Here is a 27,757-nt window from a genome sequence, read left to right as displayed (position 1 = left end):
CTGTTCTGATTCATATGATTTTGAAAATAACATGAGATGGGCCTCTTAATTTATACTTCTAATAATGTTATGATTGTGTGAGAGTATTTAGCATGGTCTACAAGAAAATGTTTTATGTACTTGTTAGCTTTTTTCCCCACAGTTTTAATCATTGTGCAGTTCTGTTTCTGTGACTTGATGATTTTTAAATCAGCCCTGTAAATGAGATAAGAATTGACTGCTTGGCATTTTAATCAGCCTGTAGAAATAAGTGTCACTTAATACTTGTCGTTGAAATACCTTGCATTTTCAATGTATGGATAGCAAAGTGCTTCAGTTGAAATTCTGTTCATCCAAAGCTGGCTGGCTGGCTCAAGAATAAGTAAGTTTATTTGGTACCAACAGTTAGAAGGGGCAAAACCTAAGCATTGCCTTACCTCCTGGTATAAATTTTCCACTTATAACAGCTATAGCAAAGGTAATCAAAAAAGAATAAATAAAAGTTTAATGATATATAATACTATGAATACAGGGGAGGGAAAAAAAAAAAAAAGCAGAGTTGCAAGCCTTATCCTTACATTTGCTTTGGTTGTTATGAGGACCCTTTAAACCCTCAGAAAACAGGGAAAAAATGTAATTCCGAGAGCGTTGGATTTCGATTTGTGGCTGTTAGTTTAACATTTGTATTTATTTTCCCACCCAGGACTGACAAAACACGAACCGCTTGGTTAAGGGTTTGTTCCCTTTTACGGGACTGAACAGGCTTCTGCGCCATGGTACGTGTAGGTGGTTCTCCTTAGATATCTACCAGAAACAGGTGATTATTTATTTTAGGCTTAATGATCTATGATTTTTCAAAGCCTGCTCATATTATTAAATACATGGAACAAAAGCGATTGCTTGTGATGGGTGGGTGTCTGTATTTCATTTTGTAACTTCCTTGAATTGGTTGTGTTTCAGTAGCTTTTGGCTTGTAGGCACACGCCAGAACAGGTCGTTCAGCTGTTCCTTCAGCCGAGGTCATTCAGAATCACAAGCTCAAGTTGTTTGTTTTTTATTCTACTTCTTCCTTTCCCTCACTTTTGTAAATGAGTCCCCCCGCAGAATTCAAGCTGGATAAAGTTTGAGCTGAAATTGCTTTTCTCAGTTTATCTGTTACGCAATTATTTTGCATTCTCAGATGATGGGATCTAATGACTTACCCAGGCATTCCCCTGGGTTGCACCAGAGAGCAAATTGGCGTGTTTGAGGTATTTGAACTTGGTGAAGTGAGTTATTTTAGAAGCTTATTGTCTCACTGTTGTGAGACTCAACAATTACTTTGTTGAGTCAGACTAGTGCAGAGATTCCAAATGTCATTTAATAATGATCGAACAGTTTAGATGGAAGTCAGCTTCATGCAGCAGGAATGTCAAACCTTTGTACAGTTCAGCCACAGCTCTTTCAGTAAGAACACTTATTTTGTTATAATGTTGCTCCCCTCTGCTCGGAGTCTGTAGTTAACTGTGATATGTAGGTGCGTTCGCCTGAGGTTAACATAGCCTTGGTGATTTGTCACTTGTCTCATCGTTGCCTATTAGGTGAGTTTATATAGCACTTCTTCCTTCTACAAAGGGAGAAACCATGACAAAACAAGGGAGACACCATAATGCGTATTCATGTTCAGAAGATCAGTATAGATGTTTTAAAATAAAACTTAGGTAACTGAGTATTTTTCAGTGTTACTCAGATGCAAGTGTGCTTTGTAACACTCTGTGGCTAGGCTCTGCAGGGAACAGAATAATTTACCTGTTTCTAATTTGGTAATAATTCACCATGCCTCTGTTGTGAAGCAAAGAGCAGGCTTGAGTGATGGAAGTCCTATAAGCCAATCCAGATACCTTCTTCTCATGTTGTAGCCTGCCTTTATGCTGGGGTCAGAAATGTTCACGCCGTGCTCAGAGATGTGCACAGGGGTTCTGTGGATGCACTGGGCTTCCCAGTCTGTCTGCAGCACTGTGTCCCTGTGCTTACATAACGTGTTGCTACTTGAACACCTTCCCCCATTAGTCCTGGCCTAGCCTGTGACTGGGCACGTTCCTGTGTATAACCAGATAGGCAGCGGTAAGGAGGGTGCTGGGGTGAGCTGAGAACGAGCTTATGCTTAACTGGCAATGTAGAAGTTATTGACAGGCTGACTTGATTCTGGAAAACAGCTTTTGGCTTTGTTCCCTACTGAGCAGCAAGATTTCTCCTCCATCCCAGAATCGGCCAGACTTGCTTTAAAATGCCTGGTCTTTCATGCTGTGTATTTTCTCTCCTTATGAATCCAGTGAAGTGCAGCTGCTCTTGTTTCAACCCCTGTCAGCCACAGAAAAATGTCAAGTCTTTTGACAGGTTCTCAGCAAAGCTGATGTAGATCTAAATGCTATCAAGCTGTAAGAACAAATGTATTTTTAGATACTTCTGTCAGACCTGCCATTGAAATGTCCTAGCAGTTCATTGTCAGATTAGCCTTTTGATTTTTGCAGAATAATATCTGCATAACTTCCTTGGTGTCCTTTAAGAGGAAAGATACCAGCGGGAAATAACATGAAGAAATGCTCATCTGGAGACTGCATTTGGTGCTGCGTCAGGGTCACAACCTGTGCTGTTCAGAACAAGAGAACATTGTGACTTAGCACACAGGTGACATGCACGTAGGGGATATAAGTTAGGAGCTTGCTTGAAAGCACTGCAGAAAGCATCACATCCCAGGCACACGCATGCTGTTTTGTCCTGAGGCTGGTGAAAGGGCTGGGACCTGCTGTGACAGCTCAAGACCTGTGAGAGCTGCACGCTACACTGGGATTATCAACCTGTCAGTTCTGTGCTGCCTTGGCTGCCTTATCTCCTTTTTCTACAAGTTAAAAAAAAAAATGACACCAGCGACCTTAGTATTGAACAGAGCGGCACTGGTGTGGTTCTGCAGTGCTGCTAGACTTAAGGAAATGTTATCTGAAGCTACTGCTGGGCTGTTCTTACCTTCCCGTGCTGCCTTTTAAATCTTGCTGATATTTTGCTATGTAGTAGGAGTGAACACACAGTGTTCAGGAAGGCTTAGAGGTTTGGATCTGAGTCTCTGCCACACAATTTACTTCTTTTTTTGAGCCAGAAAATGCAGCAACCTCTGCCTAAAGATTGGATTTGACACAAAACCCCTGCAAGAACCTGGTTAGGATTATATATTGAGAGATGAATGCAGTTAACCAGAGGGCAGTAAGAGAGGATTAGATATTTTAATTCCCTGCCTTTCCCTAATGACTGTACAGAGTGCTGACACTTGTTTGGCTTGTAGAATGTGACCTGTACACTGAAGTGATTAGTGTGTGCAGGGGATTTTTTAACACCTACTGAAACCAAAGCACGTTTTTAACGGGGGCGTTTCAGCACTCTCATAAAATCAGGAGCATTCATGCCGAAGTGGGACACGCAGCTTACAGATGGATCGGTCTCAGGGGCTGTGAAATTTGGGACCTATCTTGTCCAGGCAGCTGGATGATGATTTTCAATGCTCCTACGGGGGAGCTGATTTAACAGCATGGAAGCTGTGTGTCAGTTGGAATTGCAGTGGTTTAGCATTTCAGAATAGCTAGATTCTTAAATGCTGAATTTGGAATTGTAACTTTAGCTACTTAAGGGTCAAAACACATTTGTCAGCGTTGGTTTGTTGTTGTTGTTGTTGTTGTTTTCTCTCTTCTCCAGAAACTCTTTACATGGCAGATAAATAAATATAAGGACGAGGCAAAATATTGCTATAAGCTAGAATGTTTTTATTTCTTTGAGGCCACCGTGTTTTGGCGTGTTTCCAAATTAAATGCACAGCTGTGCTGTTAAGCACACAACGGCTTTTTCATTAAAAGGGCAAGATCTTGAAGAGAGATCCTCTTGGGTACAGACCTGTTGCCTTAACAAGCATATTACCTGCATAAACAGCAGCACGTCAAGTTTAATCTCTTGTCATTCATAGTTTTGTTAAGTTGAAAATTAGTAAGGAAAGACATTTTGGTTCAGTTATCTGTGTATTTGATTTAGAACCATTTGAGGCACAGGATATACAGGTCACATGAGCAGAGCGTGTTTGGAGCATTTCTTTAAAAACTGCTTGAAAGTACAGGCCTAATGAAGAAAGATTGAACAAAAAAGCAGCAAGAACGTCCCTTTCAATTATTCTGGTGTAATTTGTCCCTTATCTCTATATGGCTGTAGGCATGTGAATGTGAAAATTGCTTTTTTTTTTTTCTTCTTCAACTAACTCTATTTTGATTTCGATATTAAAGTGTGTCATCGGCTTTCTTGGTTTCTTTATCACACCAACAGAATGGAAATGTGCCACAGCATGGCTGCAGCCACGGCTTCCACACGTTATTGTAAGGAGACAGCTGCTGTGGGACTGGAGTCAGCGTCTTACGGTGCTCTTCTACAGCTTTTCCTATTCTCTTCGTTACAGAATCAAACAAAGGCTCAGTGTCCGTGGATAGGGGATTTTCCTCTGAAGGATCTTGTGAGAGATCAAACAGCAGTGGAGGGTCATGATGGGTTACACCATCCCCAAAACACGGGCAAATTCCTCTTTCAAAGCAAGCTCCAGAGTCTTCTGGTTTGAACAGTGGAGTAGCGTAATGAGCTTTCCATATGGTACCTCCTGTTACAACAGAAGCGCAATGAACAGCTTAATGGCAGTAGGCACGGGGGAGATCCCTAAGAAGTCGGTTCAAGTTCTGAGTTATTTGTGAGCATGTATTGTGGTTGTCACAGACAGGAAAAAGACGTGTTGGGAGCTGGCAGGGATTCAGAATGACTCATGGGCACACCTGGGCTGTCGGTACTTGCAAGGCTATTTACACTTCATGGATGGTTAGGTCTAACGTTTTGGGTGTGGAGTCTCTGCCCCTTTCTCATGTTCTTTTAAAAGCTCTGTATGCCTCTTGGTTGGGGGAAGTGGAAAATGTATCCCTTTGTTTCTGGATGTGGGTAGGAGTAGCTGGTTCTTCTGTTAGCTCTCTAAATCCAAGCCAAGAACAGCATCTGGACACAAACTGATGCACCACATGTCTGTGCCTACTTTCAAGCATGTTTTCAAATATGGCATTAATGACTGGCCACGAAAACAAAATCTGGAAAATAGCTTTTAAGTGAACAGAATGAATGCAATCGGTTTGCAACTTTAGGCTTGTGTTTTAAGTGCAGATCTTTAACTGTAAATGAAAAAAAAAACAAAGGAAATGCAGTTCAAGAGGGTATTTTCCTTCATCTCCCCTCTTTCTTTTCCCTTTATTCCTCTCAATGTCTTGAGAAAGCACTATCCTGAACTCATTCCAAGATGAGGCAGAGCTGTGCCCAGCAAGAAGAGAGTAATAAGATACTGCCTCTGAAAAAAGGACAGAAGAATAAAAGGGGGACTTCAGTGTTTGGAGCCAGTGAGCACAACTAGCTGACCTCTGCATTGTGCCTACCTGGCATTTTTCCTTTGGTTCAGTGGGATCTGCTGAACTGTCTTTCCATCTGTTGTCCCCTGTGCTGAGCTTTGTGACCAGGATTCTGTAGTTTTATTCTTCTAACTGTGCCATGTCACTACAGCTAGGACATGTTTGTACCATTTTTCCTTTGGTTCAGTGGGATCTGCTGAACTGTCTTTCCATCTGTTGTCCCCTGTGCTGAGCTTTGTGACCAGGATTCTGTAGTTTTATTCTTCTAACTGTGCCATGTCACTACAGCTAGGACATGTTTGTACGATTAAATGGAAAAAGAAAAAATTATAAGAGATGATGAGGAACAAATAACAGACATTAAATCTCAGGTTGTCCTTAAACTTAACACATTCAGCTGCTCATTGGCTACATATTTCTACTGTACGCTTTCCAGGTCCTTCTAAGCTATGCTACTGCATTTTTGTGAGAGATGATGTCTCAGTGGTTGTGAAATGTTTTTACATAGTACATTTAGACATGATAGATTTTAGTTATCTGCTTCTGAAATTGACAGCAAGGATGCAAAGGTGGATTTTATAAGGGAAACTGGCTCACTGTTGCTGATGCCTTAATGAGGACAGGTATTCCTTAGCTCCTTAGCTTTTGGGTGCACACTTTACTGTTCCAAGGCCACCTAATTTTCCCCATCTTGTGAATAAAAGTACATTTTTGTTTTGTGATAAAAATGCAAGCATTCGCAGTCATATCAGGGTTTCCTAAGTATGGGATTTGGGTCTTCTGTTTATTGGCTGGGTAGCACAAGTGCTTACAGAAGGAGTTAAGTAAGTAACCTCTGGGCCAAGTGCATTTCCCAGATTAGCTGTACTACTGTAATATAGCTCAAATCACTGCTTAATAGATTAATATGAGATGGACAAGTGTAAATTCTTACAGTAGAGAAGTCTGTGATTATTGCTCAGAAAAAAAGTCACTATTTTTCTTTAATAATTGAGCTGAATTCCTCATAATACATTGCACAGTAATTCAGAGACAGCAGTGTAGAGTGTCTGAGGAGAATTGTTCACATTCTGCACATTTTTAACATCTTTTTTTTTTCCCCAGCTGCAAAGAATTACCGAAGTTGCAGAGTAGGAGAGAGCCAGGCCCTTGTTAGGTCATTGGGAAGGATACAGTCAGGCTGATAGTAATTAACCTGTGTTGGTGAGCTGAGTAGACAGCTGAGTTATAGAAACTCATAATAAATAAATAAATAAATAAAGATGGTAGAAGTCAGCACTGCTGGAACTAGCAGGGGGTATGGCCCTTCCCAAGAAGCAAAGGGGGCTATGCAATTTGCTACTGAAGTAGCTCTGACAGAATTTGAAGAATGTGTGCGAATTTTAGGGCAACATGTTAATAGAATATATCCAAGGGAAAGAAAACCTGCTTCTTCAATCCAAACATCTCTCAAGCCCATCTGGTAACAATCAATCAATTTAATGAGCGGAAAGAAATGGACTATCACTAATAAGCCTTATTGTGCTGTGGTAGAAGAAAACACTTCTAGCTTCAGTGGAGTGCTTAATTTATGACTGTGGCGTCAAGACACAGTGGCTTCATATTCAGCCCGTCCAGTAAATGAAAGGGAATAGACATTAAATTTTCTCACAGTTGCATTCATTTAAGGGTATATCACCTTCATATTATTCATTTAATCAGGCTCTTTGAAATTAGAAGCTCATCAGCACAGTGCAAAGAAACAGAATTCCTGTCCTAGATGAAAGTTGAGCCAAACAGTAGTACTTAATTTCATATGCAGAATGTCTGATTGTTTGCAATGACCTAGCCAGCAGCAGTTGTGTTTCAGTGGTTATAAATGATATCAAGGCATGAACGAGAGCTGTAGCAGTGCTTTAGTGTTTTGTGGGAACTTAAAATACACCTTACATCTGTATGTGGTTTCCGTATCTATGTTACAAGTAGTGTGACCTATTAAAAACTGATCCATACAGCAAAAGCAGTGTTAATGACTTCCACACTGTACTTGTTTGGGGTTTCTTCACTGCGGGTTAACTCTCTGGTCCCATCTGCTCATTATCTGCTAGTGGTAACAGTATGTGAGTATGAGCCTGGAGCCTATTTCACAGTTTGGCTTCCTCTGCGACTAAAGTTACAGTCTTCAAGACCATTCTGTGGCGCAAATCAACGTGGTGAGTGGGTATGCTCAGGATGGGTTGCTTTGAAAGCACACTTCTGGTCTGAACTAAAATTCTGGCGTAGATAAACCTTATTACGTCCAAGGAGGACAAGACATGAGAAGGAGGAGAGGAGAACAGCACTTGAACCCAAAAAGCAGTTCTTCAAACTCGTCATTTGTTGTGTATCGTTCAGCTTTTCACTAGAGAAGTGCAATGTGACTCCTCCTGCAGGGGTTTTTGAGGAGTCTGCAGTCCTTTGTACAAGGTTTCCTCCGTATGGAAAATACATGTACTAAAAAGAGATCTCTGTGAATTGTGGTGCATTTAGAGGCACAGGAGAGTTCCTAGCTCCTGTGCTGTTTTAGGTAGTGCTAACAAGTTAATGGACTAACAAGTTAGATGGGTTGAAGCTTGGAGCTGTAGGCTGAGCTTGCAGGTCAAACTGCAGTTTCAGTGAGTTCAAGAACCAACGTTCTGGCAATGAAGCTACCGCAGGTGGTGGGACATCCATCGTCTCTGTGTTAGGGCTGTTCTCGAAGTCCAACTCCTGCCCTCACGGCCCTCCTCCCACCCCTGGGCCCTACGCGGGCTCCTGGGGCAGCTCCATGCCTGAGCCTGCGGGGGGGTGGGCCACGCTCTCTCTGCAGGCCCTCCCAAACTTGAAAACGAAAAGTGAGGCCGGCAACGGCGCTGCGGAGCCACAGAATTGTTGTTACATGTTAATTATCTCCTTGTTTAAGCTGTTTATTTGACGTCTGACTCCCGCGGCGGCAGCCGTGGCGGTGATGGCGGTTGGCGGTGCCGCGCTGCCCCCTGGCGGCGCCTTCCCGCTTCTGCTCCCCTCAGCGGCGGCCCAAGGCAGTTGCAGCCCGCGGCACCGCGTCTACAACGGAGCTCCTTGGCGCTGCCCCCTGAGCGGCTGAGGCCGGGGTCACCGAGCTGTGGCCGAGTCCACCTGCTCAGCTGCAGCGCCCAGAGAAGGATTTGGCCGCTGGGAGTGCAGGGCTGCGCAGGTCGCAGTGCTCAGCTACACAGCAGAAGGCAGGCAGCTGCAGAACCTCTCCCTTCCCCATTTTGCCCTTTTATTTGTTGTTAAGAATTATTCTCTCTTTTCTCCAGACAGAAAATGTTCCTAACGTTTTTGTCTAATAACTGGGAAAGAGATATGAAGAAGTCCCAAGATGGGATGGGGGACAACAAACAAAAACGAAGCCCTTCCCTAGAATGAGGGAAGACACTCTACTTCATGGAAGAAGTGGATTTAAGAAATCATAGAATCACAAAGGTTGGAAAAGACCCACAGGATCATCCAGTCCAACCATTCACCCATCGCCAATGGTTCTCGCTAAACCATGTCCCTCAACGCAATGTCCAAATGTTCCTTGAATACCTCCAGGGTTGGTGACTCCACCACCTCTCTGGGCAGCCCATTCCAGTCCCTGACCACCCTTTCAGAGAAGTAGTATTTCCTAACATCCAGCCTGAACCTTCCCTGGCACAGTTTGAAGCCATAAATTCTGCTGTACTTACTGTTTTCTACCATATTTTCTCCCACTCTGATGAAGAGAGGACTGAGTGTCCTCTGTCTGGAGAAGAATTGGGTACTCAGTGAGTTCTTTGCCTCAGGCTTCACTGGCAGTCAGGCTTCCCTGCCTCACACATCCCTGAACCTCTAGGTGGGAGTTGGAGGAGCAAAATCCCTCCCACTGCAAGAGCAGATGGAGTCAGAGACTACTTCATGAGGCTGAATCTGTACAAGTCTATGGGGCTGGATATCATAGACCCCAGGGTCCTGAAGGAACTGGCTGATGTGGTTGTCAAGCCATTCTCCATCATATCTGAAAAGTCATGACTGTCAGGTGAAGCTGCTGGTTACTGGAAAAAGGGAAACATCACTCCTATTTTTAAGAAAGGAAGACCTGGGGAACTACAGGCCTGTGAGCCTAACCTTTGTGCCTGGGAAGATCACAGAATACATCCTGCTGGAAGGCACATGGGACACAAGGAGATGATCCCAGACAGCCAGCACAGCAGATTGTGCCTGACCAATCTGGTGGCCTTCTACGATGGAGTGACAGCATCAGTGGAAAAAAGAAAGGCAACTGATATCACCTACTTGAATTCTGCAAGATCTTTTTCATTGATGTGTTCTCACACCACATTCTTATCTCTATATTGGAGAGATATGGATTTGAAGGGTGAACTAGTCAGTGGAAAAAGAACTGGTTGGTCACAGACAGAGGGTTGTGGTCAACAGCTGTATGAAGGCCAGTTGACTAGGGGGGCCCTGCAGGGGTCCATTGTGGACCAGTGCTCTTCAACATCTTTATCAACGACATAGACAGTGGAATCAAATGTACTCTCAGCAAGTTTGCTGATGACACTGAGCTGAGTGGTACGGTTGATATAATAGAAGGCAGAGATATAATCTCAAGGAACCTGGACAGGCTTGAGGAGTGGGCCCATGGGAACATTATGAGATTCAACCAGTGCAAGGTGATGCACTTGGATTGGGGCAATCCCAGATGTGTGTACAGTCTTAGAGAAGTACCCATTGAGAGCAGACCTGTGGATTTTCTTGAAAGTCCTGGTGGACAAAAAACTGAACATGAGCCAGTAGTATGTGCTTTTAGCCTGGAAGGCCAACTGCATCCTCTGCTGCATCAAGAACAGGGGTGGCCAGCAGGGAAAGGGAGGTGATTGTCTCTGTGCTCTTCCCTGCGCCTACTGTGTCCCGGCCTTACACACATCAAAAACAATAGAAACATGGCAACAACATGAAGATTCTTAAAGCTATGCTACTCAGGGAGCAAAACCCTTCACCTTAGGCAAGGCAGGATAGCTAACAATGCCCATTCTGCACCTTGCAAAAGAGCTGTGTTTGAATCACTAAACTTGCTCAAAATGTGTATAAATGTTGTGACCTGTTTTCCTGTTGGAAATGAGAGGTCACTGAATCATCTCCCACAGGCTGCAGGGGGAATGTTTATACTCACTGTCTTTCTGGTGCCACCGTACTGCATGCAAAACCACACCACAGTAGTGAAACATGAACTCATGCTCGGAGTGCTGCACTGTCCCCTGCAGTAATGGCAGCAAGGTGCGCCCATCGATTACCCTGGTGAAGAGGGCTGAGATCATCAGACTGTTCAGGAATTGCGCCCTGCCTGCAGTGTGAGCAGTACTCACTCTCTATAGATAATGCACTAGGATTTCAAATGTCATTTCTAAAATAAACTACTGTTTAGCTTATTACCTCTGACAGTTTTAATTGTCCGGATGGGTGGTGGCCAGTGATTAGTAGTAACTAGCAGTTTGTGCAATTGCAGCTACTTCACACACACTGGGTAGATAAGCTAACATCCCTGTAAATTTCCTGGGGCTAAGTGATAACCATAGAGAAGGGAAGTTCACTGGTTTTGGCTTCCTGAAATTGAGATCACTGATAGACTCTGTCAAAATGGTGACAATTAACTGACTGTCAGTTGGTTTAGTTGTGCAACACAAGAACTTTTATGTTCTTTCTCAGAATGCTTTAGTCACCCAGCCTTTCACTAGTTCTTAGAGAGACTAACATAGGCTCTACCTATTGCTCGCTGTCCAGGAACCTACTTCTCCATTACTGGCATCCAGATGCAGGACATTTGTTCCATCTTCCCTGCTCACAAAGAGCCAGGTTTGGAGAGAGACTGTCTTAAGTAAAATTAAGTCTAAAGCAATTGTTTTTATTAATCTTGTTTTTTTTTTAAGTCCTCTCAGTGACACCAGTTAGCTAAGTTTCCTTTCAATGATTAGAATACTGAGTTAACTAACATCCTTGATAACATATTTTTCTCTCTCTCTTTTTTTTTTCCTTTTTTTTTTTTTTTTCCCATATAATCAGATTAGATGGGGAAAGCTAAGTAGAAAGATTGATAGAGAACTGTCTTTTTTAGCAACTAACAGAATTTAACCTGTGGGTGTTAGGATGTATGACGCAAAATCAGCTTCTACCTAAAACAAGAAAGAAGAGCAAACATGGTTTAGGAAGCCTCTTTTGTACCTGTCCTGAGGCACTATCCCTCCAGCCAGGTGAACCACTGTTGGGAAAATGTCCATAATGCTTGTTGGCTCGCTGATAACTATGCCTGCAGGCAACGCTCCAGGCCATCTAACTATTCCTGGAACACGGATCCCTCCTTCCCAGCCTCCCATTCCTTTTCCACCTATAATATGAGGGGAAAACATATATATGTATATGTTAGACATTTCTTATGCATGCATAACAAGAAATTTTAAAACTTTCATATTCAAATACTTTTCATGCAAACACACTAAGTCCTGAAGAGCAGTAGAATGGCTACAGTGCAAGATCCATTCTTCAAAAATAAATTCATTACATATTACTCTCTATTTTACACTTTCATGTGTGGCACCTTATTTTGGGATGTAAATGATGGGAACAGTTTTCAGGCTTTGTTATACAGTAAGTGCCAAGCTGCTCAAGATATCACAGTGGGTTTTCAAGGAGTCTGGAGAGTTAACTCATGACTTAGACAGCTAGAGGAATTCCAGAGGATATTAGTCTGGATTAAAGTACCTCACCAGGTCTGTGGACATAAAAAATTTATTGGTTTCATCCCCAGCCTTTGCTTCATTGATGTACACTCTCATATGAAGTAGCACTCTATGACTTCACATTATGCAATGAAGAACAGAGAAAGAAGAATAGAGTTCATCTAAGAGATGTGGAGGAAAGAGATAAATACTAATCAGCAGTGAGCTTTAGAAATGGATTTATTTGTTTTGTTTTAATTGTTTCCCATTGTGTTCACTGAGGAAGAAAAAAAAAGCCTTATTTCTTACTATGTGGCAAAAGAAGTGGAAAAAGCAAGCAGAAGGGAATATTTATGCATTTAATACTAAAGAAAGAATCAGTGGAGAATGACCATGTGGGAGGTGGGTTGGGGGAGAATGATCATGAAAAATTTAAAGCCTCAAGGATGGAAACAAGAAAAAACTAAAAATCTCCAGAAAGGCAGACTTTAATAAAGCTGTAAGACTGATGAAGAATGATGTCTAGGAGAAACTTTGTGGGCAAAAATATCAAGAATTGGTAAGTCTTCGAAAAAGCAATATTAAAGGACACAAGTTTATGTTTTCACATTTCAGAGGAAAATTTGGAAGTATACACATTCGGACAATTTGTGAGGTTTTCTTTCTGGACTTAAAGTCTGAGAAGGAAATATCTTTGTAAAAATATCTGGACATACTTTATTCTGTTGCTTTCTTTGTAATAGACAGTCTTATGTATGTACATGCCACTAAGATTTTACCTTTATAGATACCATTCCATCCACCCAATCTGACATTTCCTCTGTGAGCTTCTACAGATCCTCCATGATCAGATGCAAAATAAATAAATGTGGTGTTCTTCAAGCCTTCTTTGTCAATAACATCCAGAAGCCTACCTATAAACGAAGCAAAACAGCATAACGATGTGTTGAGATACAGTCGGATTTTTCACTGACTTAAAATTCAGTGAAGCCAGTCATTCTGTTGTCCTCAGTGAATTCTGTTACGAGCTACCACCAGCAATGCAGAGTAATCCTGAATTATGGAAGAAGAGCCCAACAAAAAGCTGCTGAATGTGTCCAAAATTTGTAGTGTGAATAAAAGACAGGAAAATTAAAACAAAACAAAACAAAACAAAAAACCCTAAATGGAAAATAACATAAAGGAATGATCCTTTTATTCAGACTTCTCAGAATATTCTGTCATGTTTGTGCTGTAAATTCTCTGAGTCAAGGATTATATCCATTGTGTAACCTAAAGCCTCTTGAAAAGCTAAAACAATAGAGCTGCTTCATCATAGAAAACTGCTCGTGTCTCACCAAGAGCTATACAGGGTCCTGAAATCAGGCTTCACACAATCAGCCAAAATGTTCTCAGGATGTTAGTGGTTGCACTCTGCAGAGTGCAATTCAAATCTAACTTCATAAGGAATGTTAAGATTAATTAATGTTAACTTCATAAGGAATGGCTAAGAGGCTAATGCAATCACAGAGATTTTTTAAATTTATTTTTATTTTTTTTAGTCTTGTGGGAGTTTACTCAGTGCCTGGCCTGATGGCTGCAGATGTGTCTCACCTGTCTCAAAGGGAGAAACAGACCCTAGCCCAGGAACTGTCAGGGCTCATTGAGAGGGCTTTAAACTAGGTATGAAGGGGGAAGGTGTTAAAACAAGGTTCGCTAGAGCCTGGGGGAATGATGATGGGGTTGGGGGTGAGGCCAATGGCTCGGATGAAGTATATCTACACCAACGCACACAGCATGGGCAACAAACAGGAGGAGCTGGAAGCCATCATGCAGCAGGCAACATCTGACTTTGTTATCATTACTGAAACATGATGGGATCTCTCCCACAACTGGAGTGTTGCAATTTATGGCTATAAGCTCTTCAGAATGGATAGACTATGAAGGAGGGATGGTGACATGACTGTATGACTCAACAAATAGTGTTGCAAGCAGGAGCAGAGAAGTGATCTCCCCTTGTACTCAACTCTGGTGAGGCCAGACTTTGAGTTCTGTGCTCAGTTTTGGGTCCCTCACTAGAAGAAAGACATTGAGGCCCTGGTGCGTGTCCAGAGAAGGGCAATGAAGTTGGTGAGGAGTCTGGAGCACAGTTCTTATGGGGAGCAGCTGAGGGAACTGGGATTGCTTGGTCTAGAGAAGAGGAGGCTCAGGGAAGACCTCCTAGCTCTCTACAACAACCTGAAAGGAGGTTGTGGTGAGGTGGGGCTTGGCCTTTTCTCCCACATAAATAGCAATGGGATGAGAGGGAACAGCCTCAAGTTGCACCAGGAGAGGTTCAGGTTGAATATTTGGAAAAATTTCTTCTCTGAAGGAGTAGTCAGGTGCTGGAATGGGCTGCCCAGGGAGGTGGTGGAGTCACTGTCTCTGAAGGTATTCAAGAAAAGTTTAGAAATTGTACTAAGGGACTTCGTTTAGTGAGGTTATATTAATAGTAGATGGACGGTTGGACTGGATGATCTTGGAGATCCTTTTCAGCCATGCTGATTCTATGATTCTATAATATTTGATTTTCTGACTTCATCCAGAGAAACCTAGACAGGCTTGAGCAGTGGGTCCAGGAGAACTTCATGAGGTTCAACAAATCCAACTGCAGGATCTTGCTTCTGGGTCACAGTAACCCTCCACGTGAGTGCAAGCTGGGGATTTTAAGGATTGAGCACAGCCCTGCAAAAAAGGACTTGGAGATACTGGTGGATGGCAAGCTGGACATGAGCCAGCAATGTATCCTCACAGCCCAGAAAGCCAGCTGTATCCTGGTCTGTATCAAAAGAAGCATGGACAGTAGGTCAAGAAAGGTGATCCTGCCCCTCTGCCCCTACTTCACCTGAAGTACTGCATTCAGATGTGGAGTCCTCAGTACAGGAGAGACATGGACCTGTTGGACCGTGTCCAGTTGAGGGCCACAAAAATGATCCAAGAGATGGAACACCTCCCTTGTGAGGACAGGCTGAGAGAGCTGGGGTTGTTCAACCTGGAGAAGAGATGGCTTTGGGGAGACCTCATAGTAACCTTTCCATATCTAAACAGAGGCTATAAGAAGGGGACAAACTCCTTAGGAGAGTCTGTTGTGACAGAAAGAGAGGAAATGGTTGCCGAAAGATTTGGTGGATATCCTGTCCCTGGGGACATTCAATGTCAGTCTGAACCTGGCTCTGAGCACCCTAATCTAGCTGTAGATGTCCCTGTTCATTGCAGGGCAATTGGACTAGATGAGCTTTAAAGGTCCCTTCCAACTCAAATGATTCTATAATTCTATGATTTTGCACTGAAACACTGAAATGTGTCAATTAAAACATAGGAAAAGTTTCCACATTCACACCAAGAAGAAGAAAAGAGGATTTGTAATGAAATGGCTGCCTTTGGAGCTAACTATATATGCAAGGCAAGATTTTTTGTCATATATAAATAGCAAGTACTGTCATCTCCCTCATTTAAATAAATTATTTCTTTCAAGATCACCACTTACCCACCATCCAGTCCATTTCCTCTACATTATCTCCATATAGGCCATGCCTGCTTCTTCCCAGAAACTCCTTTGTGGTAATAAGTGGGGTGTGAACATGTAAGAGGGACAAAAAGAGAAGAAACGGTCTATGCTTGTTTCTGAAATAAGAGAAAACAAGAGTAGTCATCTCTCTGCGAACTACCACTCTGAACAAAATATAACAGTGGCATAGTGACTGTCTCACTGGTGGCGGACAATGGGGGGACCAGAGTAAAAATTTTTGATTTTGATATCTTGCATTTTTGAGGCTTTGGAAGACAGAGGGGATCAAAACACCCTTCAAAGATTTTGGTCCTTTAGGAAGACCAAAATAGTAATGGGCCTTTTCTCTGGTTCCAAATTAGATACTTGTAGAGCATGAAATAAATGAACATGAAAGTTCACAGCCTACAGACTGACACACACTCAGTGGAAAGGAGAATAGGATTCACTTGCTTAAACCTAAATATTGGTATCACTGGGTATCTGAGACATACACGTAAAACCAGCAGATATGATACTGCACCAGAAGGGAACTGCATCCCTTTAACACTGGCAGCTAGAGGTCAGGCAGGATATCTAAGGAACGTAAGATTATCCGTGTTCAAAGTGACACAGAAGAGATTTCTCTCACTCCATTTCCCCTTAGAAACCAAAAAAGTGTTCAAGCCCTCAGGGAAATAATACAATCTTATTCAGGGTTATGTCCAAACGTGCCACATGAATACTGCCAAGAGCTTAGCAGTTAGTTTAACTCGCAGTGGGAGAATTGTAAAAGAAAGACACTTGGGTAAAACAAAACAAATCTCAGTATCAGTCTTCTGCTTGTGAAACATTAACTTATGGAACTTCACATAAGAGTTCATTCATCAGGCTAAGGTCATTTTTTCTGTTCCTACTGCTTGCAGGCCCAGTCCTTGGCTAGGACTCCATTGTGAACAAAACAAAAACACAACAAAATCAGCTTACTTTTCCTGAGAAGCTTACAAGCTACGTAAAAGATGAAGGACAGCAGTTGGGTGCTGACATGTAGATGGATTCCAAAAAACAACAAATTGCTGCTGGCCAACACTTGGAGCAGATAGTTCAGTGTGCCAGCTGAGTAACCCAATAGTGTATGACAGAGCAATTGTATTATTTAAAAAGTCCTTAAGAGGCGATACAGTTTTTGTTGGTTACCTTTCAATGAATGAAACTGCCTCCTTCAACATATTAGAAGTAGTTTTGTCTAGATTCATTGGTTGTTCTGTGATTTCATGATTTCTCATCATAATACAGTTCCAGTATTTGGTGAATCCATAGCTGGAGAACCAGGAAAGGAAATACAGGAGACCAAAGATGGTCACACATACTATTATTTTCCATTTTACTGAGAATAAGTGGGTAAGTTTTCCAAACAAAAGCGTAAGCACTGCAATAAAGATTATCTGTGTGTAAAGCCAATATGTATCTTGCGAAGACTTGGCCAGTTCAGGGTCATCAGTGCCTTGACACTCATTCAAAATGGTAAAAGACATGCCATAAAAATATTCAAAACCATGATTTAAAGGGTGGTGGCAGTGATCACGGTGGGATTTGCAGTTCACACCCAAATGCCACTTCCCTGGAAAAACAAAACAGAAGTATTAAGTCGAACATCATTTCTCTCATGTGTGTCTGCCTTTATTTCTAAAAGGTTGGCTGCACTCCTCAGCTAAAGTGCAACCAAGGGAGGAGCCAGCTGAAATAAGTCAGGCTCTCCTTGCACTGTATCTCAGAGAATAGCTCTTTTTCTTCACTTAACTGACAAAATTCCACATAGGTAACAGTCCAGCTCAGACACCTCTTTAAGTACCAATATGATTGCAGTATTTTGTGCTTATTATTTTTATATGATGGTAATTATTAATGTGTGGGCTGGTGGGAGAATCTCTTGTGCCAAAGGAAAAAAAAGTGCCAAAATATGAACTACTTTACAAATAATTTTGATTTGACCTTCAAATTCAAAAACAAAGTTCAGGAATAAGTTGTACAAACCAGCTCTCCTAAAATGAGTAGCAAAATAGACCACTCTAATTATCCAGTGCAATTGGACATATCAGAATATGTCATGTACTGATAATGAAGCTTAATGAAGTCATTTTACAGAGCAATGTAATTATTGTGACATTGAAGGACACAGCCTATAACCACGGGCTTTGGGCCTATTAACCAGGCCCAAATAACTTCAGTGAACTGCTAATAAGCTCAGTGCTCCTGTATATGAGTGTATTTTATAGAACAAACTATACCAGACTGCAACGAGCTAGGGAAAGATCTCCCATTTGCACAAGCTTGTGTAAAGCCTGTACTTCACTGAGACTCATTTCAGTTCAGGAAATGAATGGCACTTCAGTGTGCTGGAGCCAAGTAGAGGCATGAAAATCACAGTTCTTACGTTTAAGCACATGATACCTTTGACTGCCTAGAAGAGTATAAAATTGAGAGGACACATCATATAATCACTGCTCAGGAAAATTTAGCAAACAGTTAACAGGATTTTCTTTCTTGAACACAGATTCTGATCCAAAACTCCCTGGAGGCAATAGAAGTCTTCCAGCTATTTTGTTTCAGCAGCAGAAAATTAAGGCATTTTAACTCTGTATGATAAGAAGGATGAGTAAGTAACAGAAAATCTAGTCATCAGATAGACTTAAGACCACTGCAGAGTCTGAGTACCAACTGTCAGACAACATATTTTTGGTCTGTCTGAATATTGGTTCTTCTAAAGGAAACTGTACTGGGCAAACAAGGTGTCCTCCCATGCAATTATTTCTCTTTGCCACGTGCATCTATGTATTCCATACATACATTCCATTTTTGAATTATCACATATATAATGTTGACACTACTGGAGGTTGGGTTGTGAGTGGCATTTGAAAAACCCTGTTGATTTCTAAAGTTTTCCATCAAAAAAACTTTGGTTTATCTGATCCTGGATATTTTGGCAAGGAAAAACATTTACAGAAACAGCCTCATTTGAATAACATCAGATAGCAAGTTTCTGTGTTTCATACCTACAAGTGCTGTAGAATAACCTTGCTGGTGCAGTACTCTGGCAAAAGTAGTTTCATTTGGTGGGAGTCCACCAGAACATCCATTCCAAAAAAGAATGCGCCGTTCTGTGCTGGATGCCATGCCTGGAGAAGAGTAGTATTTTTAAAATAAAGCAAGCCAGAATTCAGATTTTTCAGTTTTTTCACATTGTTCTTTCTGATGAATGAGATTCAGCTGCCAAAGCCTGGTACCTTTTTATTATACATTCAGCATGCCCTAAGGTATTCTGACTGACCCTTCAGAAGGATGTCCCTTCCAAGTTTTCTGTTGTATCTGCTAGTCCAGTGCAGATGCTTCAGCTGAAGTGTTGAAAGTGGCATTAAGATGTCTATGTTTGGATATTAGGCAAAGTTCTACCACAGTAAGATGCTAATAAGGAACTAAGGGGGGAAAAAAAAAAGCAAAACTAACAACAACAACAACAACAAAAACCCAACACCAAAAACCAAAAACAACCCAAAGCATTTATCCACAAAGCTATAGCTCCTTTAGCAAGTCAGAGTCAGATCAGACAAGCTATCCTCACAATTACTGGGAGATAATGTGAATGGTTTTCTGTCTTCACTATTAATGGCAGAATAAAACATGTTTTATCATTGAGAACTATTCCACACACTGACAGATTTCATTATTAAAATGTTCATTAGGGTAGTCAAAATACTTTGCTTAATAAATAATTAATAAATAATTTGCTTTTAATTCTACATTCAGTGCTTATACTTTACTGTTTTCTTTGTTTCCACCTTTGGTGCTTGTTTTGATTTTCATCCATTCTTGTGTTGTCATTTAACCACATGAAATGTGCTTTATGTGGGGATTTTCCCATGGAAATCAATCAGTAAATCTAGTCATCTTTATTTCTGCCCATCTCACTGAGGTCCCAAAGCCTTAGATTAACCAGTCTTTACAATGGTTTGTTTAAAGGGATTTTTTATAGCAACAATGGCTAGACAAACTGCAGTGAACTAGTAGAGGCCTAACCTGATCTGATGGGGTATCTGCCAGTCAGGAAGGCTGCTCTGCTGGGAGTACAGACAGCAGCTGCAGCAATGTGCTGAGTAAGTCTCACTCCTTCCTTTGCCAGACCATCAATGTGAGGTGTCCTAAAAAGAAAAATCATATCAATATGCATTTTTATTGATGTATAAAGAAAAGGCATTTCAGGTCTACTTCGTATCACAAGCTCACGAAGCACAGTGAAAAAAATTTCACTAATAGACATGGGTCACTCAAGTTGCAAGACTGTAATAGATGAGAATAGACACGGGATAAATATGCACAATCATTCTATCAATCAAGATACATCCAGACTGAAAACTGAACTGGGGATAAAGAGAGCACATTATGGTGTCACCCTGTAACAAGCCAACAAGAGTTGTTAGCTGGTATGTTATCCTGATCCCAGTCGTTAATATTTCAGCACCTGAGTTGTAGATACATACAAACTATGTACATCTGAGAAATAGAAGGCACATGCACATTTACACATTTCTGTCTATACATACTGAAAATTAGAAGTCCATGAAAGTCACTCAAGCATGCTTGTATAATTTTTATTCCAAGAGGAATTACTAACATGCTTTGGAAAGAAGTGTATCTAGATAAATTGATCTGTTAATAAGAAATTTTCTAATACTGCATCAGTGGTTTTTTTTTTTTCCCCCACTAGAATTTATCAGGATGGGTAGTTTATTTTGTAGAATTCTTACCTGATAGTATCATTGCCATAACAACCCACATCTCCAATCCCAAGATCATCAGCCAGTATCAGTAGAAAATTGGGTTTTGGAGGACTTGATACACAGCTTCTTAGAAACAAGCACAAAATGAGCCAAATGCTTAGGCAGCTCCTGAAGTTAAAATTAAAAGGGAAATTGAACAAAAATGTTGGCAAGCTTTATAATATACTTTTAATTCTTAAAAAGTATTAGGACTGTTCCGGTGCAAAGAGCTACCAACTACTGCCAGCAGATGGAGCTCCTGAATATTTACAAACGCTCTTGAATTTTCTGAAACCGGTATTTTTTTTTATTTTCGTTTGCACAGCAATTTTGTTTGCGTATTTCGTCCTTGAGATTTGCACCAATCTCATCAGACATTTCCGTGTCATGCATCTGATTAAGATGGCAATAGCTTGAGCATTGTATCCACTGGGCGTAGTGCTACAAACAGCTCAGACATTCATGTACCATCTGCAGAATCAAAGTTGCAGCATTGGGCTTAACCTTGGGTATCTTCCTAGAAGGCTGTCTCAGCACATATCTTAGTTGCTCAGTGTGTTTGTGAGAGATAGTTCACCTTAAGTGCATATACTAGAATAAATCTACTAACTGCTAGTTCATTACTTGCTCTAGTGGCTGGCAGCCCTGCCTGTGGCAGGGGCACTAGAACTTGGTGATCCCTGATGTCCCTTTTAACTCAAGCCATTCTATGGTTCTATGAGAAGATCTAGTTCTAAATCCACATTAAGTGCTCTTGGAGTCTCAACAGTTTTTAGCTTTTAGAGATCTGCTTACATTCCCTTATGCACAACATTTAAAAATACAAGAAAGACCCCCAGTTCATACATTTTCTTACCGCTGTCTTCCCTGGTAAACTTCATGGCTTCCCCTGGTATGAAAAAGGCACATCATTTGTCATATGATTCTGGTTAAAATAAATAAATAAATAAATAAATAAATAGGAAAAATATATGTAAAATTAAAAATAAAATAAAATAAAATAAAAGAGAGCCCAGCACCTCTGGTGATCTTGTCTGTGAAGCTGCTTATTAACTACCCTGTATTATCACAACCATATTGCCATTGCCTGTGTCTGACTGTGACAAGACTGCACTGCACCAGGGCTTGGCAATGCAGTCTCCAACTTTCTGATGGTCTATTTGCAGAGCCCTCTTGAGCAGACCCTGCAAGGCAGGAGAGAGAACTTCTGAAGACACTGCACAGCATGCGGTGTTACAGGACCCAGCCTGCTCTCAGCTGCCGTTAACTTCAGGGAGACTCATGTTTGGCAAGAAGACTAAATACTTTGAACTAATGTTAAAGATGTTGGTTACTAAATACAGGCACAAAACTGCTGGTCGGTTTTCACTGAAATGAAGGTTTCTGTTTAGTGAAACAGGAGGCAGTGATATGTAAATCTAGTTCCTCACTCTTTACATAACATCAAACTATATTTTAACTTCAGGAAAGTTAACTAATCCTTACTGAGCTTAGAAACTACAAAGTATGCCTCAAATAAAAGCCAGTCTGGGAACTAATTATTACCGTGCAATTCTTAGGGAATGACTGTGACACTCTTAGTGTGGATGCCATCTACTGCCTTTAGGGAGGTGCTTCTATCTGAATGTTATTAAAAAGTCTAACAAAGCGAGCCAGCTCCTTTTAACAACATGGAGAACAAATTATTCTTCCTGCTCTGGAATTCCTTCTTGTTCTTTGGTTTGCTAAACAGCCTGATCCCCCGAGATTTGTGTGGGAGGAAGTGGGAGTGGATTTACTGTGTTTGCTCTCCATCTCCCCTCCCCCAGTTCTGGATGCAGAAGCCACTGGGATGTCTGCCAGGAGCAGTGAGCGGGACCGCCACTGAGGTTACACACAAATTCCAGACAGTACAAAGTCCTTATTCTTGAAACAGTGACACAACATGGCCACTGCCTTCTCCGGGCTGCCTACCCCATTAATTCTGTGCAGATCCATGCAAAGCCTAGCACTGCTCTATTGCAGTGCCTCCAAAATGATGCTTCAAAGGATTACAAAATCAAACTCGGAGTCCCGTGGTTTTATTTCCTCCAGCCTGCTTTCTGACCTCTCAAACAGAATAAGAGGACTGGCTTGTCCTCCCCTTTTTCTTTTATGTTGTCTTTTCTTCCTCATTGCATTTTCAGGTGAGCTAAACCTACCTGCACTGAAGATATTAAATGAGACGTCTTCCCCGGGAAGTAAAGGTAGAGTATTCCCCTTCCCCACATCCACTTCTTTCAGAAGTCAGCTCTGTTGTGATGCACTTTATCCTTTCAAAGGTCTTGAGCAATGAGAGAAACACATTTCTATTCGCTTGTTGACATTTCAGCTCCCCTGGTCCCTTGAGCACTGTGAGTGCCAAATTTAACATTGTACTCAGAGAAATCTGCAGGGGTCAATTGAGGTGGAAAGGTGAAGCAGTTTAAACTAGCAGGTTCATATAATATATTGAAAGGGATAACTTTGGCTGGAGACAGCTTTTTGTTGATCTCCTTGAACACATGACTATGTTTGGTTATCCTTGTAAGACGTAAGTTGTCAGATTTGGCTGTACAAAAACCTATTTGAAGATAATACTTATCTAGTGCAGTTACTTAACAGCTTGTGATATTTCTGGTGCAAAGCTTTCCCTTGAAAAATTCCCTCTCTTGAAAATTACCCCATACTTCGAGAAAGGTGGTTCCCAATAATTTAAGTATTAGTTTACATCTGTCTTTGGTCCAAATGGTGACTAAACTTTTCTCTCAGCTTTTCTAGGCTGTTTCCATTGTTCTCACCATGGGATGACTACTGAAGATGTGCCCAAGCTGCTGCTGGCTTGTCTTTAAATACAAAAGAAAAAGAAAAGAAAAAAACAAGCTTTGAATTTTCTTCTCATCACAAATCTATGTCTGGAAATGGAAGGGCATTCTTCTTGCACAGCCATTACACCCTGTTATTCACCACTGTGTTAGTGACCCACTGCAAAGGTAACAGCTGTGATTGTATATTGTCGTTAATACAACTGAGCTTTGAACCAAGACCTTTAATAAGGGAAAAAAAAAAAGCTTTATAACAATGAAGCAGAAAGAACATTACGTTTCCATGCATTTTGAGCCCTGCACTATTTCCACCTTTTCAGTTTTTGCAGTTTTTTCACTGCACCAAAGCGCAGGGAGATGTTTTATCCTCACTACTGCAAATTCTCTGCCAGAAAAAAACTTAATTTTGAGTCACTGGGTGCTTTATACTTCCACTCTCCTTTTTTTTTTCCTCATGTCTGGGTACTAAAAGGAAGTGCAGGCATTCATACATCCCCCTAGAGCCCTGACAAGTTTTCTGTAGTAGTAAAGAAACAACAGACTGAAATGACACAAACAGAAATTTGTACCATCTCTATGTAATGCTTATGAAAAAACACTGAGATAAGAAAACTGAAGCAAATAGACCGGATGAGCAAGTAAAATGCTTGCAGGGGCAGCTGTAGGGGGAAAACAAAGAAAAAAATATATGCAAAACCTATAAGCAATCACTTTCCGTTAACTCACTTCAAAACCCAATTTCTCTACAGAGTTTTAGCAGTATGCTTATAATAAAACTTGACTTCATCTACATCCTGTGAAGAACAGTCAACAATACAGTTGAAAGCATTAAAGTGTCTTCAATTTCACTGCAAGCTTCAGTAGAGTCATGTGCCTCCATAGAAAGCCTAGCTAGGGTCATATTCCTAGGTTTTTGGTTGGTTGGTTGATTTTTGTTGTTTTCTTTTAAACTATTACTGGCACGATCCCTTTTAAGGAGTTACGGTTTGTAAATATAAGTATACGACTGCCAAATATTTTAAACATTAATTCCTATGAGCCTCAAAAGGACCACATTTTGCTAACTGACTTTGAAACAGTGCATGCTATTTATTCAAAACATTTTTATTGGCAACTTTTATACAATAAAACTACTGTGTGCCAACATAATATGCACCAGGACCTCCCACTGAAGAGCAAATTGCTTCCCTCTTCTTTGTCACTATTGCAAAGTTATACTGATCTTCAACATTTCCAACTTCATACTTTTTTTTTGTGATATGTGTTATTGTCAGTCAAGTAAAGCTGCCTGAGAACTATCCTTGACAAAATCACAGTCACTCAGCATCTCAATAATACTTTTGCAAAGATGATAGAAAAATGCAGAAACCAGTAATGACAAACTACTATGTTGGATATGCCCATGGATTATGCCCATGAATCATAGACCACAGGCACACAACTGCAAACATACAGAGATTTATCTAAGACAGCATGATATTCTAGGGTCTCTTCAGAGTTCTCCAAATTGTCCTGCTTGAGCAAGCATAAACTAGACGGAGTTCAGGCATACCCCTCTACAGCTGTCTCTTAGATCTAAATCTGTAAAAAACTGTCTCCACTCAAGTCCTTTACCACACCGGACAGGATTTCCTAAAACCTTTGTTTAGGAGTGAAAAATAAAAGGGTAAATCTATACTCAAAATTACTTTATTTTCATTCACTTGGCTTGCAAGAAAAAGAACATGATTATTTTCTGAAAGCTTGGTCAGCAAAGCACTCAGTGCCACAGGACATGTTAGCAGTCCTCCATCTTACAAACTCTGTGTGCTGTCACCTTCTTTATCACACCAACAGAATGGGAATGTCCCACAGCAGGGCTGCAGCCATGGCTTCCAGATGATGTTGTATAAGGAGAGCTGCTGTGGGACTGCAGTCAGTGTCCTGCGGTGCTCTTCAATGGCTCTCCCAATCTGCTCTATTACAGTGTCAAAGAGGGGCTCGGTGTCAGCTGACAGAGGCTGGGACTCAGAAGGGTCTCGTGAGAGGTCATACAGCAGTGGAGGGTCATGATGGGTCACGCCTTCCCCAAAACATGGGCAAATTCCTTTTCCATAACAAGCCCCAGCCCCGAGTGGATGGAAGTTTGGGGTCACATAATGAGCCTTCCAGACAGCTCCACCTGTCAGGAAATAAATCTTATGGCACGGCTGCAAGACAGCAGAGGAAAAGGTGAATTGTCTTCAAGCAGTGATTGCTTACTAAGGAGACCTCTTGTCACACACCCTGGCTTTCCCATCACTACAGGTAAGATTCTCTGCACTGAGTACTGAGTTTGAAGACAGAAAACCGTAAAAATATGAAGAAGACAATATCAGGCTTCAAGTGTAGTAGTAGGCAGCCAGCTTCTATTTCCATCCCACTTCCTATAATGCATCTCCTTTATTGCTTACAAGTATTTTTAAGCTGCAAGGGAGCTCCAGCTAGCAAAAATTACTGATATATCAAACATAACAATTTCAAGAATCTCAGAGATCAATACAGATAAATGTCATCATGCAAGAAATCCATCATACAGCAAGAAAGACATCAAGAGAAGAAATCTTACATACTGTAGTTAACGTGGAACGTTTACACTTACTGTCTTTTTGGTGCCACCGCACTGCGTGCAAGTAGGATCCACAGTAGTGAAAGAGGAACTTATGCTCTGACTTTTGAGTTCTTCCTTGGAGTAAAGGCATCAAGTTTCGTCCGTCGATTACCCTAATGTAATGCGTATTCAGGAGGGGACAAACCTGACAGAGTTAACTGCATATTATCGCAGCCAGCAGATTGTCAGGCCAACATTTAAAATTCTTTAGATTTTTTGTTTGTTTGTTTATTGAGTTAATTTGTTATTTTCAAAATAGCTGGGTAAACTCATTCCAGCTCATAATACATACACAATATTTAGCGTTTGGTCTACTGGAATAATGTTCTTTATTCAGACAAGTTGACACTGATCTCATAATTGCTTATATATAGCAAATTTCAAAGGAGTTTGTAGAAATCTTTTGGACAAGTATGGGTTTAAAGTTGTTAGGAGGAATCTGCATGTGTCCATAGCTCTGGTAATTTAATACCAAAACAACCTCAGCCATCAATTCTTTCCTGAGTGATGCTGAACTTTGTTTAGAAATGAACAAGTCCTGTGGCCACATACATACCTATGGGCATATCCAGGTGTGTATGGGGAAGGGGAAGGGAGGGAGTGTTGCTTTTGAGTTTAAAATCTTAGACTGGGCTTGAGACTATGCTCTAGATGGGATATCTCCTTGGATGATTAAAAAACCCACTGAAATTATTTAGTTGATAGTTCTCCGTTCAATTTCTCCTGCTGGAAATATCTCCATACCTGTCCTGAGGCAATATTCCTCCAGCCAGATGAACAACTGTGGGAAAAATATCCATCAGACTTGTAGGTTCATTGATAACTGTGCCTGCAGGTAACACTCCTGGCCACCTGAATACTCCTGGCACACGGATCCCTCCTTCCCAACCTCCCATGCCTTTTCCACCTGCAAGTAAAATAAACAACATACAGCAGTTCAGAGGCAAACTCACAAGGAAGTATTCACAGAGGCAGCAGACACAAGACTGAAGAAGTACTTGATATTCTGTTTAAAACTGCACAAAACTTAAGATTAAGTATCTTACCTTAGCAAACAGTGTAAAAAATATTTCTTCTCTTTGTAGCCACGGATTCCCTTCAGAATCATAGAATCATAGAATGGCCTGGGTTGAAAAGGAACTCAAAGATCATTCAGTTTCAACCCCCCTGCTATGTGCAGGGTCGCCAACCACTAGACCAGGCTGCCCAGAGCCACATCCAGCCTGGCCTTGAATGCCTCCAGGGATGGGGCATCTAAAACCCTCTTCCAGTGTGTCACCACCCTCTGTGTGAAAAACTTTCTCCTAATATCTAACCTAAATCTCCCGTCTTAGCTTAAAACCATTCCCCCTTGTCCTATCACTGTCCACCCTTGTAAACAGACGTACCCCCTCCTGTTTATATGCTCCCTCTAAGTACTGGAAGGAAATACGTGTTTTTAACACAGAAATATTTCCAGATGCCTTAAAACATCTTTTGTATTTTTCAAATTGAGATTTGGATCTGACTTTCCTAATGCAACATCTCTGAACTCAGAAGCAAAAAATCTGAACTATGAAATCAGATCATATACACATTACTTAAAATGACAGCAAAACACCTTTTCCCAGCTTGCTACTACATAAACTCACATAATACAGCATCTTGATACTAGAGAGGAAATAAGGAATGAGATGGAGGACAAGCGTACTATAAATAAGACCTTCCCTAAGAGCCAGCAACCATTGCTCAGCATCAAAACATTCACCATGTGGGAGCCAAAATTCCATGTCTTTGACTTCTGCTGTGCCCTGCAGAAGAGCTCAGGGAGGCTTGTAATTGGAAGAAACCTGATTTAGGAAAATA

The 27,757-nt window shown here is 41.2% G+C and overlaps 1 protein-coding gene and 1 long non-coding RNA gene across 9 annotated transcripts in view; one reads left to right on the top strand and one right to left on the bottom strand.

Moving 5' to 3' along the window:
• Nucleotides 1-3,749: 3,749 nt before the first annotated feature.
• LOC418658 (arylsulfatase D) overlaps nucleotides 3,750-27,757 on the bottom strand; it is a 40,045-nt gene continuing 16,037 nt past the window's right edge. For 4 of the 8 annotated variants that reach the window (XM_040661528.2, XM_025146629.3, XM_025146628.3 and 1 more), the window contains 3 exons: nucleotides 26,657-26,819; nucleotides 25,904-26,025; nucleotides 24,353-25,444 (listed from right to left, as the gene is read on the bottom strand). In XM_040661528.2, coding sequence (XP_040517462.1) covers nucleotides 25,077-25,444; nucleotides 25,904-26,025; nucleotides 26,657-26,819 — 653 coding nt within the window. In that variant the 3' untranslated portion in view covers nucleotides 24,353-25,076. Of the gene's footprint in view, nucleotides 4,643-10,602; nucleotides 10,725-11,648; nucleotides 11,812-12,921; nucleotides 13,057-15,647; nucleotides 15,785-16,844; nucleotides 17,269-18,700; nucleotides 18,824-19,721; nucleotides 19,844-20,449; nucleotides 20,591-21,307; nucleotides 21,387-22,641; nucleotides 22,743-24,352; nucleotides 25,445-25,903; nucleotides 26,026-26,656; nucleotides 26,820-27,757 lie in introns of those variants that run through there. The other 4 variants (XM_046906046.1, XM_416856.8, XM_004938437.5 and 1 more) reach the window with 4 other exon arrangements.
• On the top strand, nucleotides 22,378-23,544 carry LOC107051959. Its single transcript, XR_001463972.3, has 2 exons — nucleotides 22,378-22,686; nucleotides 23,231-23,544. It is a non-coding gene; the product is annotated as an uncharacterized LOC107051959 (long non-coding RNA).

Source organism: Gallus gallus, chromosome 1 (genome assembly GCF_016699485.2).
Source record: "Gallus gallus isolate bGalGal1 chromosome 1, bGalGal1.mat.broiler.GRCg7b, whole genome shotgun sequence".
Classification (NCBI taxonomy): domain Eukaryota; kingdom Metazoa; phylum Chordata; class Aves; order Galliformes; family Phasianidae; genus Gallus; species Gallus gallus.
This window is presented reverse-complemented; position numbering and strand designations above follow the sequence as displayed.